This window comes from Octopus bimaculoides, chromosome 2 (assembly GCF_046866305.1).
Source record: "Octopus bimaculoides isolate indiv1 chromosome 2, ASM4686630v1, whole genome shotgun sequence".
In the NCBI taxonomy this organism is placed as follows: Eukaryota; Metazoa; Mollusca; class Cephalopoda; order Octopoda; family Octopodidae; genus Octopus; species Octopus bimaculoides.
Genome location: NC_142929.1, coordinates 164,507,043 through 164,529,971, shown reverse-complemented (window position 1 = coordinate 164,529,971; position 22,929 = coordinate 164,507,043). Strand labels below are relative to the sequence as shown.

At 35.3% G+C, this 22,929-nt stretch overlaps 2 protein-coding genes across 19 annotated transcripts in view; one reads left to right on the top strand and one right to left on the bottom strand.

The window, feature by feature from the left end:
• Positions 1-14,576, top strand: part of LOC106875263 (rab GTPase-activating protein 1) — a 118,988-nt gene extending 104,412 nt beyond the window's left edge. For all 18 annotated transcript variants that reach the window (XM_089348020.1, XM_014923344.3, XM_089348016.1 and 15 more), the window contains 8 exons: positions 618-659; positions 2,432-2,560; positions 3,997-4,089; positions 7,359-7,469; positions 8,072-8,176; positions 8,304-8,387; positions 8,478-8,549; positions 10,560-14,576. In XM_089348020.1, coding sequence (XP_089204146.1) covers positions 618-659; positions 2,432-2,560; positions 3,997-4,089; positions 7,359-7,469; positions 8,072-8,176; positions 8,304-8,387; positions 8,478-8,549; positions 10,560-10,871 — 948 coding nt within the window. In that variant the 3' untranslated portion in view covers positions 10,872-14,576. The remainder of the gene's footprint in view (positions 1-617; positions 660-2,431; positions 2,561-3,996; positions 4,090-7,358; positions 7,470-8,071; positions 8,177-8,303; positions 8,388-8,477; positions 8,550-10,559) is intronic.
• A 4,961-nt stretch (positions 14,577-19,537) lies between these two features.
• LOC106875270 (putative flavin-containing monoamine oxidase A) overlaps positions 19,538-22,929 on the bottom strand; it is a 28,800-nt gene continuing 25,408 nt past the window's right edge. Inside the window, exons 11-12 of the mRNA XM_014923357.3 lie at positions 21,509-21,596; positions 19,538-21,051 (exon numbers count right to left, since the gene is read on the bottom strand). Coding sequence (XP_014778843.1) covers positions 20,860-21,051; positions 21,509-21,596 — 280 coding nt within the window. The 3' untranslated portion in view covers positions 19,538-20,859. The remainder of the gene's footprint in view (positions 21,052-21,508; positions 21,597-22,929) is intronic.

Genomic DNA, 22,929 nt, shown 5'->3' with positions numbered 1-22,929 from the left:
CTGTTCTCTAAGATTGAAACTAGTTTAGCTTATTGCTATTGTCTGGCCTTCAGATTAGCTATCAATTGAGCAGACCTATGATCAGAAGTGTTCCAATCATAACCATCCCAACTTTTGTTCAGACATTGTTTAGGACAATTATACAACTTTTTTTAAGGAGTTTGATCTGATTGATATTTGGGTGCTACTTCTAGTGAACTGAGTAACTGGAGAGGATCCTTCATGTTAACTTGTTGTTCACATAGGTAAATATGAAAAAGTAATAAGATTTCCTTATTTCTCCATTGAAACCTAAATAAATCCCAAGTAAATGAAAGGTAAAATGGGCAAGCAGATACATGCAGCAGTCTATTCAGTTTGGCTGCACCAATTCCACAGAAAAGCTGTCATGTTATCTTAATTGAAGACAAGCATAAAATGGGCTATTTCTAACATTGAAACAACCACATAAAAACTTCTTCATCGACTGATATTTTTAACTAGACAAGCAATTGCATAAAGGCTCTTCCATTCAATGTGAAGTCAATACTAACAGTTTTAATTTGTCATTATATCAGTTATATCATACTTTAATATTATTTCTTTAATATATTGTTTGTTTTTTTTTCTCTCTTCAGGGCAAAGATGTTATTTTCAACATTGCATTGGCATTACTTAAGGTAAATCACTTTCTTTTACTAATTTAAATATTGAGTAACCAATTGTACATTTATAGATTTATTATCATATTAAACAGGCATACACACACACACACATGTGCACACACACACACACATGTGCACACACACACATGTGCACACACACACACACACACACACACACACACACACACACACACTCACACTCACATGCAGATTTATACTAAGTTGATATAACCAATGCAGACCCCTGCCAAAATAGATCAATAGTGTTTTCTTTATCTTTCCTGAGCTAAATTCTCTCATGAGTATTTGCTCTATAGACGTACTCTCTTCAATAACTTCCTTATGTGGGTTTTTCGTACAGAATTCTATTTTGTTGTAATCATTGTATTTTAAAAGCTTGCATCACAACCATGAACGGATATGATTCTGTAGTATTTTGAACACTGTTTCAATTCCATCAACATCTTCAGCAGAACAAATTGCTGCATCTTTGTTAACAGGATTAATCAAGCTAGTAATAATCTCCTAATTCAAAATAGTTTCGGTTAATTCCTTATCATAGTAAATTACAATCCAATCACCTTTATCCTTGAATTTTCTGTAGATTTTGTTTACACTGTCTACATTATTTCTTTTGGATTTTTAATCTGTCATTAAAACCATTTAAATCCTCTTCCTCATCAGAAATTAAATTGTCAAACTTGGAAAAAGCCAAAATTTTTGCCATGCATTCCAAAAAGTGACAGGTTTAACAAAAATCTCTGTAATAGCAAATGTCAAAGGCACATTCTTCATTGTAAATTGGCACTGAAAGTCAGAGATAGAAACTGTGCTGTTGATTAATTATTTTATATAATTATTTCTGTGCCATGTTAAAAGCACCCAGTACACTCTATAGAGTGGTTGGCGTTAGAAAGGGCATCCAGCCATAGAAACCATGCCAGAGCAGATAATGGAATCTGGTGTGGCCTCTGATCTTACTAGTTCCAGGCAAACCATCCAGCCCTTGTTAGAAAATGGATGTTAAATGATAATGATGATACTTGAGATTCTAGATAATTCCCTCCAATCATTGGGCAATAAACTGCACTTGCGAAGACCTGTTGAGTCAAGTGAAGTCACTGTCGTGGCCGATGCCATGCTGGTTGCATGTAAAAAGCACCATCCAAGTGTGGTCGATGCACACACACACACACACACACACACACACACACACACACACGCACGCACGCACACGCTGTAGAGGATACAGTTTATTGAAGCTGAATGTTCTTACCTGTTCTTACCTGAAGATTGAAATGTTGTGAAACTTGAGTTGCATGATAAAAGTTCAGATTCAATGAACTGTGCATGTGAGTGTGTGTATTTTGGTGGGGATAACAGAATTGTTGCACAGAATAAAAATACTTTGTGGTATTTGTAAACATTTTAGTTATGTCTGTTTATGTCCAGGTCAGCATTGCTGTTCTACCTTATCAGGCTGATGAAATAATTTCCAAAGTACTAAACTATGCCAAATTAGATTGGAGCCTGGTGTTGCCATCCGGTTTCACCAGTCCTCAGTCAAATCGTCCAACCCATGCTAGCATGGAAGGCGGACGTTAAACGACGATGATGATGATGATGATGATGACTTTGATGCAATCAACTAAAACTCTTGAAGATGGTGCCCAATCATGGTCATATTTCTAGAATTGAAACTAGGAAGAGAATCTCCAGCTGTTGTCTTTTCACAAATATTCATTTCCCTTACTTGCTAACACATTCCCTATTCTCTGATATTTCAGATGTCCAGGAAGGACTTATTAGCCCTTGATTTTGAAGGTGTCTTGAAATATTTTCGGGTTCACTTACCCAAGAGGTATCGTTCTGAAGATACTGCCAAAGAGCTTCTCCTTACAGCAATTGGAATGAAAGTAAGTTGGTTATCTTGTTATCTTTATGTTGTACTGATTGCTGTTTTATTTTTATGTTGTACAAGTTACTCCTTGGTATTCAGTCACATATATTAATAACTTGTTACTACATGTAGTAGTTACCCATTGTTATCCTAGGAACTGATTACTCTTTGTTGCCCTATTCTTCTTTAGCAAGTGTATATAGATAATGTAGATGGCAATTTTACATAAAGGCAATGATAAATATCAGAAGGCAAATGAGTTGGGTCTGTGTTCAAATGAAATATAATTTTTACTAGTTTCCAAACAACGCTGAACAAACATGAATTACAGGAGAAATCAGGATGCAGATGTACAGTCTGGTAGGAATAACATTTGTAAGACATGAATAATTTCAGTTGAACTTACTACAATTTACAGGTTTTTTTCAGATTGGAGCTGATATCAATTCCACGATACAATACAAAGTAAAACAAATGTCGTAATGTAGATATAAATCTTACTGTAGATGTCAATTTCAGCAAACTGGATAGAAATGATATAAGCTTCATAACAGCTTAAAAAAAAACAAAGATGAATGCCAAGTGAAGAAGTGGCATACTGCCTTAGCTCAGTAATCATAATGACTAAAATAGTACAAAGGTAACCTTCCAGGCTCTAGATAAAGCTGACAGAATGAGATGCTTGGAAGTACATTGTTAATGGTTCAACATTTTCACACCAAATGACTGAACTTTTAGTTTTTAGATGTGCCTCAGACTTGGGCAGAAGTTGATGTTTGAATTTTCGCAATGCTAACCTCAACTGGTGAGCATCTGCCTCAAACAACTAACTCATGCTACAGTAAAAAAAATAAACTTATCATGTCTTACTACACTTCTTTTTCTTTTTGTTGCTTAATCTGAAGAGAAAGGAGAGTAAACTGGGACACAGCTAATTTTGTTTGGTGTGGTTAATGTTTAACTTACGGTGATTCAAATGAATAATTAAGGAAAGATTGCTTAAAGTGTTGGCTTGGAGTGGGATGTGACATACGTAGTGCCATTAACATGGTGTCTCTCTGTATATTTTAACACTTTAGTATGTAGCTGAAATCATTGGAGGTAAACAACAGAACACCTCTCTCTATCTTGACATGCAAAGAACAGCTGGTATAAGTCTTTCTACATGTAATAAAGAATTGCTGATAAACTGATAGTATTTCTCTCTATATTAACATGTGGCAGAGAACAGCTGCTGTAATTAACACCATCCATCCATCCATCCATCTATCTATCTAAGAAAGAAAGAAAGAAAGAAAGAAAGAAAGAAAAAGACTGTATTATTGATATAGTATCTCCTTTTTCAATAAATATGTTTAATCTGTGTCTTCTGATTCCATGAGCACATCAAAGTGTAGATCTAATTAAACATTTAACAGGTTAGACAATGAACTGAGATCTTCTCTTCTGCAGGTAACTGTTAAACGATTGAAGAAATATGAGAAAGAATATTTAGCTCAAAAAGAACAAGAATTACAACAAGAGGATCCAAGTGAAAGAATTCAGGTAAGTCATTCTAAGTCAACATTCTTGAAAGTTCATTTTTTTTTTATTTCTGGTTTTTCAATGTTTTTGGTTTGATAGATCTGCAACTATGAATTGTTAGATATGCTAGATATGAATTGTTAGAATAGCTGTTTTTACACCTATGTCTAATACTTAACTATTATTCAGAGGTGGTGGTTGTTCTTCATAAAAGTTCATTGATGCAAGTAAGATATGAGATTTGAACAGTTAACCTTTGGGTCAGTCTCATAACTGAATCACTGGATTGATGGTTCTTGTCACTTTAGAGGAAACAGAATATGGTTGTCTTGGTGCATCTTGTCAACTTGTAAAGTGGATCACAAATGAACTGAGAAAGTTACTGGTTGATAAAGATAGCATCAACTCATGAAATATGAACTAGAACTAGTTACGGTTGTATAGATTGATGAAGGAAGGAAAAGTTTGCTGAACAGACTGTAGATATCTTTGGCAGATGAAGACCAAGAAAGACAGAGGAAGAAGAGGTGAGGTCAGATCCCTCTGAATGTTGGATTTCACATGTCTAAAATGAGTGGCAATATGTTTAATTGAAGCTTTTATTAATCCATGCTTGCATGGAGGTAGATAACAACGTTGTTGTAGTAATGATGGTGATGTGGCTGGTGGTGGTAGTGGGGTGAAAATGTCTTGCTTAGGTCTGATAGTGGCACTGATGCTAGTGATAGAGATGATAGTAATGGTGGTAAAATTGAGTATAGTAGTGGTTGTGGTGCTGGTGATGAGGGTAGTTTAATGATGATGGGACAATAAGATGAAGATAATACACAGTTGGTATTAGAACTGATGACTTCAGTTGTTTCTGTGCTTATGCAGTTTATATATCTGTATTGATGAAAATGGATTGATAGTGCAAATTATAAACAAATTATATGTTTCACAAATGGACATGTATCAACGTGTAAAACAAATAGAAATATTTCTATAGAAAATAAATCATTTTTATAAAAATTCATTATGAAATCCTTGTGTCATGAACTTACAGAAATACATGGCTTTAGTTTTATTTACTGGTGAGGAGAATTTGTAACAATGTGAAAAGTATATGCAGAATTTACATGTTGTTACTTTTTACATATTGATATATGGCCATTTGTAGGATCTACAATTTCCTGTTTTCACCAATGACCCAAATAATGTACATAACAAGCTTCAAATATCTTAAATTAGTTGCTTGATTAGTGCCTCACACAGATACATCATCATCATCATCATCATCATCGTTTAACGTCCGCTTTCCATGCTAGCATGGTTTGGACGATTTGACTGAGGACTGGTGAAACCGGATGGCAACACCAGGCTCCAATCTAATTTGGCAGAGTTTCTACAGCTGGATGCCCTTCCTAACGCCAACCACTCAGAGAGTGTAGTGGGTGCTTTTACGTGTCACCCGCACGAAAACGGCCATGCTCGAAATGGTGTCTTTTATGTGCCACCCGCACAAGCCAGTCCAGGGGCACTGGCAACGATCTCGCTCGAAAATCCTACGGGAGCCAGTCAGGCGGTACTGGCAACGATCTCGCTCGAAAATCCTACGGGAGCCAGTCAGGCGGTACTGGCAACGGCCACGCTCAAAATGGTGCATCTCATGTGCCACCCGCACAAGAACCAGTCCAGGGGCACTGGCAACGATCTTACTTGGCTTGCCGGGTCTTCTCACGCACAGCACATTTCCAAAGGTCTCGGTCAGTAGTCATCGCCTCGGTGAGGCCCAATGTACGAAGGTCTTGCCTCACCACCTCAGCCCAGGTCTTCCTGGGCCTACCTCTTCCACGGGTTCCCTCAACTGTTAGGGTGTGGCACTTTTTCACGCAGCTATCCTCATCCATTCTCACCACATGTCCATACCAGCGCAATCGTCTCTCTTGCACACCACAACTGATGCTTCTAATGTTCAGCTTTTCTCTCAAGATACTTACACTCTGACGGGTATTCATATTGACATTACACATCCAACGGAGCATACTGGCTTCATTCCTTGCGAGCTTACGTATGTCCTCAGCAGTTACAGCCCATGTTTCACTGCCATGTAGCATGGCTGTTCGTATGCATGTGTCATACAGTCTGCCTTTTACTCTGAGTGAGAGTCCCTTTGTCGCCAGCAGGGGTAAGAGCTCTCTAAACTTTGCCCAGGCTATTCTTATTCTAGCAGCTACACTTTCAGCGCACCCACCCCCACAACTAACTTGGTCGCCCAGATACAGCTTTGAATAAATATAAAACATACAGATAATATCTATAAATTTTTACTGCTCATATTTATATATGTATAATCCATCCATCCATCCATCCATCCATCCATCCATCCATCCATCCATCCATCCATCCATCCATCCGACCGACCGAAGCATTTGTTGGTGTTACTAATATTAACACATAGCAATAATTTTACAGGTGTAAGAGACTAGAAAAAAATCAGTTCATTCTTATATATTCATGGATGCATGCGTACGCACGCACGCGCACACACACACACACATCAGTGTTCATGTACAACAGTGTGCAAATGATGTGTTAGAAGAAGAATTGAGCATAAGAGACATTAGATGTAATGTATAAAAGACTGTGCTGGCATGGCCATGCGATATATGGCCATGCGATATATGGCCATGCGATATATGGGTACTGATTACTTAAATGTGGATGTAATCTCTGGAAGACAGAGACCCAGGAAAACATTGGATGAAGTAGTGAAGACCAACTTCAAGATGTTGAGCCTCATGAAGATGACAAAGATCAATATGATTGGCAATTTACCATGTTCAAGAAGATCTGTTCATCTCAGTAAAAATGAGGTCCTAAACGCATACTATTTATGCCTACACCCCAACACCCAATCTATCCCTATCAAGCCTTCCCCACAACTCATTTTCATAGTACCTATTCCTCCATCACTATGGCACTATTTACTCAGCTGCTATAATCACGTGAGAGTAGAACTGCACATATTTCATTTCCCTTTTGTGCTAATGTTTATCCCTTTTCTTGGGACTACTTCTTTTGTCACCATCTTGCATTCTCAATACCAGTCCATACCATTTTATTTTCTACTGAATGTCCCTTTGCCTTGAGCACCCTCCCATATCTGTCATTGCCACCATTCTGACCTTTGTTTGCCACTAACTGTATCGACTATATACCTCTGACCTTCATTTTTGTCATTAGTTATCCTTCTCTCATCCCATCTTACACACGTATGTGTTTGTATGTAAATCTGTAAACTCTTTCAGCGTGAGAACTACCGACTGCAGGAAGAGAACCTGAGACTAGAACAAGAAAATGATGATTTGGCACATGAACTGGTTACGAGCAAGTTGACTCTCAGCAATAATCTGGAATTGGTAATCTTATTACTACTACTACTAATTTATTGTTACTCTTGTTGTTGTTATTGTTACTATTAGTATAGTAGGATTTGAGCAGGTTCTAGAAAGTAATATGTTGTTCAGCCTCAGTTTGGCCCTATTGAAGTATATCTGCAGTATTTAGGTACTATCTGGATATTGCATGTGATATGCCCATGGAAGACCCTGCTATTCTCTCCAATATGATTTCTGTGTGGCATTTATTTTTTATCATTGTTCAATTTTCTTGAGAGTTTATAGGTTCTAGGACTAGATACAGTAGAGTTGAGCAAAATATCTGATCAAAGTCACAATGGTTGCTATTCTTCTACATGTGTTTCTGGAGTTTACACCTCTACTACTATTTTATGTGTGTGGTATTATTGGTGGATATGATAGTGATGATTTAATTGTATCTTTTTATAAGCACTTTGGGAAAGAAAAGAAAGATTATCTCCAACTCTATGGAATGTTAGTTAGCCTGATGAATGGTAGTCTTCAGTCTTATAGAATGTTAGCTTGATTTGTGGTGGACATTACTACAGTTGATTCAATAAAGTATGTGATATATACTAGAATGTAATTTCTACTTTTATCAGAGTGAAATACGCTGTGACCAACTGGAGAAAGACTGCGACCAGACAAAGAAGATGTTGACAGAACTTGAGGAAGAAAAACGTCGACTTGAGTTAGAATCACAGCAGGTAAGTTCAGGAGGCTTTTAAACTTCAGACAGTTTAAAGCTAGTGTTTGTGTTTATCCTTGTAATATGTCCAATTGCTGTCAGATTTTACTTTATTAAGTTATTCATGGTATTTCATTGTGTTATAGGTGAAAGAAATGTGTCGTCGAGAACTGGATAGGACTGAGTCTGAGATTAACCGAAATAGTGCCATCATAAATGACTATAAACAGGTCTGTTAGTGTTTTTACTTTTTCTATTGACAACACTCTTGTACAACACTGAAGTTTTTACTAATTTTTGTATATTTATTTCAATTCCAGATTTGTTCACAGCTCAGTGAGAGATTAGAGAAACAGCAGACTGCATCTAAAGAAGAAGTCCAACGGATAAAGGTGATCATTACTCAAAATATTTACTTCCTTCATTGCTATTGGTTTTATTTATAAATATAGTCTTCTTTACTTGGGAATATAATGATTATTACAATATAAATGGTCAAGTTAATCTATCTTAGAGATTAATTAATGCTGTAATTATCCTGTAGATTATCTTTAATACTATGAAAACTGAAAATTACTTTCACCATCTAAGTAAATCAGAAAGAAAAAAATTCAAAGTCAGTTAACTTAAAATGGAATGTTGTTGTATGTATCACATCTGTATTGGATCCAAAATGGAATGTTACTATTGGGAATGTTCCTAATGGAATGTTACTGTGTGTGTCATAAATCTATGTGATCTAAAAATGGTATGCTTATGGATCTTGATTCTATAACGATTGATTTAAGGCCATTTTCCTTGCTTAAGGAGGGTTTAGTTTTGCAAACCACATGATGGTCTTTTCTGTTTTGTCCTACCCTTTACATCTATCCTCATCAATACCCTTGCTCTTCTCTTCATCAATACCCCCCTCCACCAACCACCTTGCCTTTCTTACCTTCCTCTCCTATCATCTTTAACCATTTCTTTCTTAGTCTTCTGTCTCCTCTACTTCTTCCCATATTCAATCCATCATTCCTCTTGCACAGTCATTATCAGCATGTAACCCAGCCATATCACCTCATTTATTTTCATAACATCTGACACTATTCATGTCATTTCTTGCAAATCATTGATTTCCTCTCTGTCAGTGATACTCCATCCATCCATTGAACCATTTCCTTATTTGTTCTTTCCAGCCTTCTCTGTTACTCTGTGTTCTTTACTCATATCTCTCTCCTATAAACCAAAGCACTTCTCACACATGCGGCATACATCTTTCCTTTCAGTTTAAGCAATACTCTTCTCCTCATCAGAACACCACTCAGTTGTAGAACTTCTTTCACACACATCTTATTCTATCATCACTGAGTCCAGCTCACCTTCTTTGTTCCACTTTCCTTCTAGCTGTAAAAATGTTTTCATACCTTCCATCTTCATACAACTTCTAAAATTCAGCTCAGCATTCTTCCTGTCTGCAACTCTTCCCATAGACATCATACATTTAAATGTAGCTGCCACATAAGTTAATACTCTCACACTACCCAGTACATATTGTACACTTAATGCAGTGTATATTAACACCTTTCCTGTGCATAGCACACAACCACTCCCCTATTCTTTCTGCCTTGCCTCACCATATGCTTCACCACTTTCATCTTTCTCGTACCCATCTTCATATTGTTTGCCTCCATACCTTCCTTCCATCTATTCACCTTCTTCAATCCATTCATACTATTGACTTATCACATCAGATCATCTGCACACAGCAACTCCCATGGTAAACCTTCCTTTAAGTATAAAGCAAGTATCTCCATCACAACTACAACTTGTAGTGGGCTTGATACTAACTCCTGATGCATTCCAACCTTCACATTAAATTCATTGGTGTACCCATCCTTTGTTCTTATAACTGTGCATGCTCTCTCATACATCAACATCACTACTGTAACCAACCATTCCTCCATTTATGGTATTTAGGTGTTAAACACTGACTAAATTTTATATGCATATCAACACCATCAGATGGGTTTTTACATTCTATATTAATATCATTGAATGTATTTTTAAATATAATATTAGCAGCATTAGATGGATTTACAATTTTAGCATCATCTGATAAAGTTTAATTACAATATTAACATTATTTAGATAATTTTGATACAATCTTAACATTATTTGACATTCAAAATATGCAGTATCTAGATCTAATATGGGTAAATACATTTAAAAAATAATATATTTTATCAATGTTTTCAATTTAGAATTATTTGATATCACATTTGTAAAATCAAATGACAAATGTTGTAGTTATAACAGTTGCAGTTATAGTTCTGAAAAATTCTTGTTTGCCTCTGATTATCTTTTATCATTTATTTCAGTTTTAAAATTTTCATTTTTTTCCCTTATTTCTGTAATTCTAGAATCTTGTAAAATCCTGTGACAGCTGTGGTAATTTGTTTGATGATTGCGGTAAACTGAAAATTTGCGACATAAAAATGGATCCTGAAGATATCAATCCAACCATTGTTGAACTGGAACGTCAAGTACGAGAATTGGAGCTAGAGCTGGCTCAGACCAAGCTGGCATTGGTGGAGTCACAGTGTAAGACACAGGACCTCACCCATCAGCTGAACGCAACCATCTCTGAATTACAAGCCTCCAAGAATACATGGTTCCAGAAAACAATCACATCATTCCGAGAAGCCACAGCTAAGAAAGATATTAAAGAATAAAAAACATTCCAACTGTTTGTTGGCCATTATTTTCTTCTCTGGCCTGTCATTAATGAACTGGATTCACTTGTCAGAAGTTAAATAACATACTTGGCTCTATTGTTCTTATTTATGGATTACTATTTTTCATTTCCAGTTGGTTACGTCATGTCATATGTTGCTAGCCTCATATTATGATTGGTTTAGCAGAATTACCATCCTGTCTATATACTTTCATGGCCAGTGCTGCTGCTCTCTATCATAGACACAGCCACATGAAACACCATTATGTTTGTACCATTTCTTTAGCTCTGATCATTTCTAATGCTCAAGCCTGATATATCCAACATAGAGTTAGATTGGTGGGAGACTTTCTCTCCAAACCTCCCACTTCTACCTAATGAGTGGTTGGAACTGTTAGTCTCTTGCTCCCCTCTCCCCAACTTAACTATCTCTAGGCAGTCAGCTGCTCTATAAAATGGTGCTTCTATTACTTTGACTCTCAACTTCTCAGTTCTATTTATCATCACCATTTTAAATTGTCAAAACTTAATTTATTCTTAGTTATTGAACAATTGTTTTACTTTATTTTTTTTTTCCTATTTGCCATTCCTATGTAAATATCTGATCTTGAAGAGATGGCATAGTTCCTTATTGGAGCTCAATATCTCTCATTCCAAAGCAAGAAAGTTGTTACTTTTAGAACAGAATGAATATTATTTCATTTCTATTTTCAAAGATCTCTTTAAAACTGTTTGGTTAAAGTCTTTTGCAAACTACACTCAATAATTTTCTTTTCAGCATACAAAGGAAGCTGTTTTTTTTAATGAAATGTTTATTTTATTAATGCTTAACTATCAGTTTGTATTAGCATTCTAGCAGGCAATAAAATGAACCAGTTTACCATTTGTTTGTGTAATTAAGCTCAAGTTGGAAAGCTTTCTGTTATATTCCATCTAATCTGACTGTATCAGTTGTTAGAAGCTAATCCAGACTAATGACAATATGGAAAGCAACAGTAAACTGGTCGTCAATGACAACTGCTGAACACTGTCAACATTGTGGTATATTTCAGCTAGACTACAAGCAAGTCAGCTTCACTTTGAAGGGTCAAAGTTTATTATTATCAATGAAAGCTTGACTAAAACCATGGGAGATTGCAGCAGTTCTCTCTATTTCTCTCTATCATATAGTGACAGTGTTTTAATTCTTTCAATACATCTCTACACAGCTGTTATCTATCAGTCTTCTATCATTGTTCTGCTTCTCTCACATTCATACACACAGTTACTTCCAAAATCTCTTCTCTTCTACTTTACCAACAATTCAGACATTGTTGTATAACTGACTGATATATGACTAGTGTTTGGCTGTTATATCCAATATATATGATAATATATGACTGCTAGATGATTGTCTATTGTATGACTGGGGTATGTCTATTACATAACTGTAATATAATGGTTGTATGACCGATGTGGTGTAAGGCAATTTGAAGTATTTGTTGTATGACTGATGTATGTTTGTAGTTTATGACTATAATTCAACTGTTGTATAATTGCCAAGTATATAACTGTCTTCTACATATCTGTAGTATGTCCTTTGTACCTCTCTTAATGATTCCAGCTGTGCCCCTGCTGGAGCACCACCATGTGACAGTTATCTGTTGACAACCTTCATAACATCAATCATATCAGCTTCATGATGCCTTACACTGTTTCTCCCAAATTCTGTTTATTCCTAATATATCTATTTTATCCTGTAATATTTAAGCAATATCCTTTATTTAATAAATACACATTATTTTAATGTATACACATTATTTAACCAACACATGTTATTTATCTAATATACATTATTTAGCCAACACACTGAACCCTAACTCAACCCATGTAAACTGAATCTATCTTGTTGTCTAGATGGTAGGACCAATACACTGATATTAATTAAATTTGGCCAAAATATTACACAGTATTTTAAACATAGTACAGTCTAACTGTACTGTAAAGTGAGACAGATGTCACATTTCTAAAATACTGTACTGTATAATAGCAGAAATATAACTCTTTAGCAGAATCCAGTCTGTTATAAGCATTCAGACCATGTCTTTGATCTGATGACACCCCTACATACTGATGAGCTACTTTGCACTGCAGCAACCCAAATGTTTTGTGGTTTATTCTACCATTCCCACCGCCAGTCTTTTAGGCCCTACACAGTTCATGGGTGCTGCCCCTCCTCTTCTGATTAAGCCATAAAACACACCCCTTTCCTTTACTATACAGTAACGCAGGCGTTACATTTGTCTACAATATTGTACTGTTTGGTGTCACACTTCTCTACAATACTGTATTGTATGGGGACATAAATTTATAATACCACTGTATAATATTGTGAAATATGGTGACATTAGTGTCACATTTCTTTACAGTACTGTGTTGTATGGTGACACACTTGTCACAATTTCCTACAATACTGTATTGTGGTATGTGTCACACTTCTCTACAATATTGTACTGTATAGTGACACAGGTTTCACACTTCCTTATATTAGTGTGTTGTATGTTACAATACATCCTTTCAATACAGTTTAACCACAGCTGTACAATTGGTTACAGTTTGACCATAAGTCATACAGCTGTCTTCACTAAAATATCACATGTTTCTCACTGCTACATGGTAGCTGAGTCACTGCTGCATAGTGGCTACAATATTGCATGTTGCTCATTGCTACGAGGTGGCTGCACCACTGTGTTGCTCACTGCTACATAGTGACCACACAACTGAGTTGTTGCTTACAACTACAGTAGTGCATGTTCACTGCAACATTGTCATTCACTGTTGCATAGTAACTACAGTATTACATGTTGTACCATCCATCATGTAGCAGTGTACATGTAGCTGCACACTACATGTTGTTCATAGTTACTTGATACTTGGTGGATACATAACTACATGTTCACTGCTACATGGTGGACACCACAATATATGTTCAATGCATTAGATGCATAGTGCTAAGTATTCACATAGAAACTCATAAGCCTCATCATACCCTCCTTGCATCTTGCTACACCTGTTCTGTTATGATGAGGCTCCTAATTCCTAGGAATTACCCCACTTATTAACCTGATCTAACCCACATTCAAATGCCAACCTAAACCACTACCATCATTCTTGTACAATTGTTTAATTTTGAAAAGAGCTAACCTTTACTCTGTGAGGGCTACCTCCACATTACACTCTGAAGTTTGCTCCCAATTTCAACCTACCCACCAACAACTATAGTAATAACACTGTTATGTTTTGCTCTCTATTCACTTCAGTTTATAGAATTGTATTTTATCAGCTTTGTTTCCTTTTGGTTCTACATTTTAGATATAGAAAACATTGAAGATATGTTAACATTTTATGAGGGTTAGTTAATTGTGAGTAGTTGTGTGTATACTGAAATTAAATGTAACTTCCACCTTGGTTAGCTGAGGTCTGTATTTAGTGATGAAGTTATGGACAAGGATAGATCTAAACAGGTCTGCACCATCTGCTGGCTGAAAATACTACACAAGCTTAGCTGACTGCTACTGTTTCTGTCCCTTTGGGGCTGTAATGTTAATTAGAATTGGCTTAGACTGCTACTGTTTCTGACCCTCAGGGGCTATAATGTGGATTAGAATTGCTTTCAGAAGAGGGTGAAAGATGTTCAGTTTGGAATAAAAAGTTGTCACCAAAATGAAATTTTTCTATCTGTTTCATTTAAATGAATACTTCCAATTTATTTTTGTGTATCAATTTCTATGTTACTTGGCTGTATTTTGACATAATTAAGCTGCAATGGTAATTTTTTAATGTCTCTTTAAAGAAAGAACATTATCGATGCATTTTTAACAACAGCATAGAGAAACATCCAGCTTCATTCTCTTCTTGTCTTAATGGATAAAACACACACACAAGTAATTCTTGGTTTACAGACATAAGTAAAACAAAACTGGATATGTTGTGTAGATTATACATATGTGTGTGTGTGTGTGTGTGTGTGTGTAAGAAAGGTCTCAAGTGAAAAACAAATCATAACCCTGAAAAACATTAAAATTGAAGTACACTGTATATGATATTAGGTTTACACTGTAAAGAGGAAATAAGTTTTCTTTATTTTAGACAATGGTCCTACTTGGAATTAAAAGAAGGAAAAAAGACAGAGAAGAAAAGGAAAGTTCTGTGGCACCAATGTTACAGTTGTCAAAGTCACAGGGATTTTTTTTCTTCTTTTTTCCACTTCTTTTCTTTGAAGAAGGACAATTGTCTAAAACATACTACACTTGTTTTTCCTTACAGTGTAAACCTAGTATTTTACACTGAGTACTGCAGTTTTCAGTGTTTTGATTTTTTTTTCATTCTGGAGACCTTTCTACTGGATCTTTTACCATGTTGACAGAGACCTAAACCCTCTAATTCTTGGATTACCCTATTTGGATTACACTGGATCTACAATTATTATTATTATTATTATTATATGTATATAAAACACATAGACACATATATTGCTATGCCATTGTTGTTTGATTTTATGTCAAAAATTAAAGTTGAATCAAAGCCTTGTGCAATATAACAGCATTCACTTTGAATTTGTGCTAAGACAAAGGGGATAGATTTCTTGAAATAAACACTGATCGGATTGATCTCTGAAAGATAATTTACTTGTTATCTATATTAGACATTCTACAGGTGTGTTGATAACTATTCAGACAGCTTGCTAAGCTCAGAGAAAAATATTGTATATCATTTATATATACATGACAACTTTTACTTGTTAAATTCTAACTATATACACATGCATACACATGTTTATATAAAAATCTTTACGTTGTATACAATGTCAATAAATTAAATCTGAATGTATGTATGTTGTATACAATGTCAATAAATTTAATTTGAATGAGTGTGTGTATGTATGTGTGCATGCATATATATATTTATATATATATATATATATATATATATTATATATATGCACACAGACATATCCAATTAAAATATGATTGTATTGCTGTTTTAATAATTTTCCTCAGTCTTTCTTTCAGGTTTTACTCTCTGTTCCACAGTTGTGTATGTGAAGCATTGTCTAGTGTAGTTTTATTGATGTTTGTTGTGTGCATTGTTAATGTTTTAGGTTTAGTATTGTCTTACCATATAAGTACCAATAGCCAAACTGAGCCATCCATAAGCTAGAATGTATAAACAGGAGTACTAGTGGTCAACTGAGCTACTAATGCTCCATTACATCAGAGACAGATTCCCTTCTGAAACATCACTCTGTGATGTAATATATAATTTCACATCTGAGAGTTTGAGAAACTTAAATGAGAATTATAAAAACTGCCACATAATCTTGTTTTCATACACACACCCAACACCCATATATATCTACAGATTGGTGTACAAATGATGAGAGTAAAGGATGTTCAACACATGACAAAGTGATTAAACATTTGTATTAACAGCTACTAACTTAAATCTACATTATTCAATGCTTCACAGACTGAAATCATGTCTGATGGCTGTCAATCTAAGTGCTAAAATATCCAGGAGTTTCAAAGAAGCTTGACTGTCATTATATGATGTTCCTGAGTCAGCTTAGGTCATGTGGTGTAGCACTCTTTGATCACTGTTTCAATGGCTGCTGAATGGATGACAACTCGGACACATGTATTTCAATATCAGTAGAATTTCAGTAAAAATTTCAAGCTATTCACACTCACACACATGTTTATGTTTGCATGTGTGCCTTTTGCTAGATGTAAATGAATTGTATTAAATACCCGAGAAGATTACTGTAGAAATTACTGACATTTGGTGGGCACTGTACAGTACTACAAATAAACTCATACATTGGGCTCTTAGTAACCTTCATACTTGTCTCTTTCTGTTTATACGTTTGTACACATTCCTTCCAAGCTGAAATTGCTTGCTTTCTTTAGTTTGCTATAAGTTTCAAATAGTCTATGGAATGGAACACTGGTATTTAGCTTCTCTTACTAATCATATCTTTTCTGGCAGCCCTAAAAATGTGTAAAAGTTGCACACGATCAGATCCTGCCTACATGACATACAAGCAACTGTTAATACTAGAAACCAATTGAAAGGTTTTAACTTTTTCCACATCTTCCATGGCAGATAACATGTTCGTATCAGAGTAAAGAAAATAGTCTAAACATTTGGACATGATAAGAACACCTCAATTCATCCTATGGATTCAAAACATTATCAATGAACTTCCAAGTGTTGGAATGATTTATTGGAAAGATATAGAAAGACCATTTGATTCATACCAAGTCTGTATAACAAGTTTAAAAATCCTCACAAACATGGCATACTTTGGTTCTTCTCTGAAGAGAAAAACTTTGAGCATGACTGAAAGTCTAACAGGAGTAACTGATAGTTATGTGCAAATCGTTCTGACATCTCCAGAGTAATGCACACTAAGCTTCCAGCAACTGTGATGGTTTTAGGAGTGGTAAGTGATGAAGGTCATAGCTTTTCATCTCATATCTTTCCACATGAAAGAATTAATGTTGCTAGACACATTGAGGTACTAGAGGCAGTTGTTAAGCCCTGGAAAGATGAAGTACACAGTGGAAGGCCATATATGTTTCAACAAAACTCAGCACACTTTTACAAAACCCACATAACTCAAGAATGGATGTCAGACAATCTTTACAACCATGTAACACTAAACTGACAGCTATCACACCCTCTTTTCAAGGCCATTTGTTACTGATATCCATCACTCTCCAATACCAATTAACACGTAGGGACCGTTACTGTCTCTCTTCCATTACTCTACCCAGGACTGTAAACTGTTCCATCACTTCACGCTCACTCTTTAGTTACTTTCTCGCTATAATCAATCCCTTGCTTCTCCTACTCACTCATCTTGGTCCTGCTGTTATCTCTCTATTATTTACCCCACTTGGTCACACTGTCTTCAAAATAACAGAGACATTACAGGATCAAAAGGATATTTTAGTTTTATTGAAGACATGACAGCTTCTTTAGTATTACCCCTGCAATAAAATGGACTTAGGATACTTGGTAAAGTAGTCGGTTTCAGGAAGAGCATCTATGTATGGAAACCATGCCAAATTTGGAATGAAGTGAGGTGCAGCTCCCAAACCATTGAGGAGACAGTATATTTGAATAAGAACTAACTTGGACGGTGACAATCTGTCCTGGAAAGAGGATGTAAAATGATGATGATAATACAATATACATGCTTACACTACACACACACATTTATATATATATCCACACATACTCATAGACATATATTGTTGACACCATAAGAACTTTATAAACTTTTGAGAGAATGTGTATAGTTCTTTTGTGGAATAATGGTTCTCAAAGCACATCAAATACATCTATAAAGAACAGCATGTAAATATTGAGTTTTTCGACTCAATATTTTCATGCTATTCTTTAGCTGTGTTAGATGTACTTTGAGAACCATTATTTCAAAAAATATTATATACATAGAGTGGCTATATGGTAAGAAGCTTGCTTCCCAACCACATGGTTCCAGTTTCAGTCCCACTGCATGGCACCTTGGGTGAATGACTCCTACTATAGCCTCTGGCCGACCAAGGCCTTGTAAGTGGATTTGGTAGAGGAAACTGAAAGAAGCCCATCGTATATATATATAAATGTATCACTTTAACTTGGTATCTCTACCTGTAAAACGGCTGTGATATCTTGGTTTCTAGTGTAATTTTGCTACCTCTGGTAACTATTAACATATTTACATTATCAAAGGTTTTTTTTAAAACAGATAATATTAATATATACATAAACAAATATATATATATATATGTATGTATGTGTCTGTGTTTGTCCCTGTAACTTAGCAGTTCAACAAAACAGACTGATAGCATAAGTACTAAGCTTACAAAAATAAGTCCTGGGGGCGATTTGTTTGGCTAAAGGTGATGCTCTAGCATGGCTGCAGTCAAATGACTGAGACAAGTAAAAAAATATATAAGTGTACTGAAAGAGAAAATGAGAAGAACGACAGGTTTCACAAGGGTATGCTAGCTTACATTTCTTAGGATTCTAATAAATGAAGTTTAGTTTTTAGAAGAAAAATTTGAGTTATTGAAGAATTGGAAATGTTCTGAGGAATGTAATTTCTTACTTTAGATATCTATATTGGACTAATATTATTTTTCTTTATTATTCATTAAATCTGGAATAAGGAGTAGTGTCCATGATCTTTGCAGGCCCTACAAGATTACTGAGTTTGATTCAGTTAATACTCTGCTTAAACTGTTGCAAGTTGATAACAATAGGAAAGACGAATATTAAGAGGGAATTCCGATGATGATCTGACATTCTGAGGAGAAAAGATTGCATAATGATTAGTGCAGAGACTGGATATAAATGACTTGAAAGTTGCACCTTCACACAAGTTCTACAGCTACTATAATGACCCAGGAGCAGGGGCATTTTAGTAGTAATAGAAAAGGCAGTGAAGGGAGATAGCATATCTGTGGATCAGAGGCTACAGCATCTCTGTGAATGACTGATCTTTGATTTCTAATACTTGAACAGTAACTTGTTTTCAATTTCTATCATGTAAGTCTTTGCTGATCTGAAACAAATAATTGCAATAACAACAATAATAATGAATGCTAACTATGCTTGAAAGTAATTGAAATTAATTACAGGTCCAACATCAATTTTCCAGAACTCTTGGTTCCAAAGCCATTACATATTCCTGTGTGATCACACTCTAAATAAAACGAGTATTAAATTTACTTACATAATTAAATGATACACAGGTACCTGTACATTAGTATAAATGATACAAGTTTATCAATACTGTACTGTGCAAGGTACTAGTCTGTGCAAGGTATCAGTAAGCTAGTCTGGCAGCTGCAGGAATTTGAAATTCCTGCTCATAAACCAGTGCAAATTATTAAGGGTTCCAGACCATTTAGTGTCCAGAAAGTTGGTGTTGTACCTATATTTGAAATGAGTTTAATTTTCTTAGAATTTCTGTTTCAAAACAAAAGTAAATTTAAATAAAATGTCTGATTATATTTCCAGCCAATGATGTAGCATGAATGTGAGTAGCAAATCAGAAGTGCGCAGATGTTTTGGCATCGAGTATTAGAGTAGCTGGTAATTCTCCCAATTCCAATTTTTAAAATAAAATAACCTTAAAGTAACATGTCTTTTCCCTGGTGTAAAGATGTTCACTTGATCTTATTGTCATTGTCATCATTCCATTTAATAATTTCAGACATTGACATAAAGTTATCAAAGTTATTGCAGGATGTAGTCAATTTATTTGAAGTTCTCCCACAATAGTTGATGAGTACTTATTTTATTGACTCTAAAAAAAGGTTGAAAAGAAACAACTTCAGCAGGCATGGCTGCATGGTAAAAAGTTTGCTTCCCAACCACATGATTCCAGGTTCACTCTCACTGTGTGAAACCTTGGGCAAGTGTATTCTACTATAGCCTCAGGCTGACCAAAGCCTTGTAAGTGGATTGGCTAGACAGAAACTGAAGGAAGTTCGTTGTATACATATATATATATATATGTGTGTGTGTGTGTGTGTATGTCTCTTTGTGTCTGTGTTTGTCCCCTACCACTGCTTGACAACCCGTATTGGTATGTTTACATCCCATAACTTAGTGGTTTGGCAAGAGAGACTGATAGAATAATCCAAAAAATGAAATAAGTTCTGGTGTCAATCCACTCAACTAAAATTCTTTAAGGCCATCACCTGTAACAATGCACTGCAGCATGGTTTCAGCGAAACAAAAGATGAAACATAGTATTAAAAGTTCATATGTGAAGAGATTTAAATAAACACCACCAGGCATTTTCGTCAATGTGCTACTGTTGTGTCATCCACCATCTTTCCTTTTTGTGTTTAATAGTGATACAGTCGTTAGACAATTTCTAAAAGTGTGTTGCATTGTTTTAGCCAAGATTAATAAAATGCTTCAAGTTATATTAATATTAAAGCAGGTTGTATTTGTTTCCTTTGAGTTATCATATATATTGCTGTGAAACATCCAATACCAATTCCAGCAGCAATCCAGTTTTTGGACCAACGTTTTAATGGAGTGTGGCTATGATATCTGCAAACCTCTTTTTCAATGCCATCTGTTAATAGATTTGGTCTGAGATTCTGGAGAACCTGGAAGAGAAATCAACATTAACATATATTGGCACATATTCCAGGAAGATATGTAGAATATGAAGTATATTGTGTTATCTAGACATTTCATAGATGCTTTGGTGAATAATGTAGCACTGGGGTAATTAGATCACACTCTATCTCTCTTTCTCTCTCTCACACACATACACACATCCTTCCACACTCACACACACTTCCATCTGATTAAATCTGTTTGCAGAGAGATTTCATCACTTGACAACTTTTCATGGGAGAATCAGTAGTTACTCAAGATCCAATGAACTTTCAAGCTTAGATAAATTTTAAAATAAAGATTATGATTTTAGAGAAAGAATAAATAAGTAATATGCTTCTACTGTTACAGAGGAGAACTAAATAATTAATATTCTTCTGTTTTAGAAGAGGAACAATGAACTAGCATAATTCTGTCAAAAGAGGAATAAAAGAATAAACGTACCTCTCTTGCAGCTCTAAATCCTGATTGAATGGCACCATTCATGAAACCACACCAAACTGTTGCTGTTTCACTTCCAGCAAAATGTACTCTGTAAAAGAAAGTAGTACATTCATGAAACTGTTCTTTAAATCAAGTGTGTATAGTTAGGCTGTGTCAGTATATATTAGGGTGTTCAGAAAGTAATTGTGTTTTACTAGAAATGATATAAAAATCAATGTAAACTATGTTTATCTGAATAGTTTTAATCAGGAATGTAATCATCATCATTTTCAATGACTGCAGCCCAACAGGAAAGTAACTTTTTTCTGCCATGTTCAAAGAAACCTATTTCTTTTCCTGAAATAAAGCCTGAAAGTCTACTTTCAACTTACTCTCTGTTTCTGAATGTTTTGCCTCTTGCAAAATGTTCTAGTGATTTGAACAGATGGAAATTTGTAGGTACTAAGTCAGGTGAGTATGGAGGGTGTGGAAGTACTTCTCATCCTAACGATCTTATTTTTCTTGGCTTTATGCTCGAGAATAACACCTTTTCTGTTTATCAAAGCTGGCTACTTTTGATGTAATTTTTCATTTACATGATCAAGTTGTTGGCAATAAACATCTGCATTGATGGTCCTTCCATGTTCCAGTAGCTTGTAATGGACGATGTCTTTCATGTTCCACCAAACATGGAGCAAGGATTTTTGTGGATGGAGTTCTAGTTTTGGTGTTGGCACTAGCCTCTCATTACGTGATAACCTTTGTCTTTTTCCTTTTCTGTTGTGATGCAAAACTCATTTTTCATCACCTGTAACAATGCACTGCAGAAATGCAGCTTGTTATTCCTGGTTAGAAGACTGTTGCAGATGGCAGAATATTGTGTTCGGTTCTCAAGCGTAAGCTCAAGTGGAACCCAAGTTCTCTCTTTTCCAATTTGCTAGAGGTGTTTGTAGATAGTTGAACATGACATATTAAATTTTTGTGCTAAATCTCTGAAGCTTTGACATAGATCCAATGTAATAGCTTCAGTTAAAAGGTCATCTTCCAGAGTGAGGCTTGTTGGATATGTCACAATCACCATCTTTAAACTTTTTAAACCACAGCTGACATGTACAAGCTTTCACTGCATCTGGATACACTTCACAATGTTTTCCATTGCTTCTGTAGCTATATTTTTCTTTCAAAACTCATACAGTAAGCAATGATGAATATGTTGTTTTATAAAGTTCTTATCCTCCATGGGGTTAATTACTGAAATAACTATGATACACTGCTGGGTAGAAGAGATGGTGTACTATTATCTAGACAGTTTCCACCCATTCAACCTTGGCTCTGATATCATTGGTTGATTCATATTTCATAGTGGTGAAAAAATGCAACTATTTTCTGAACCCCTAATATATTCAGGCTGTATTGCTAATTTCATAAATCTCAGGTGTGTA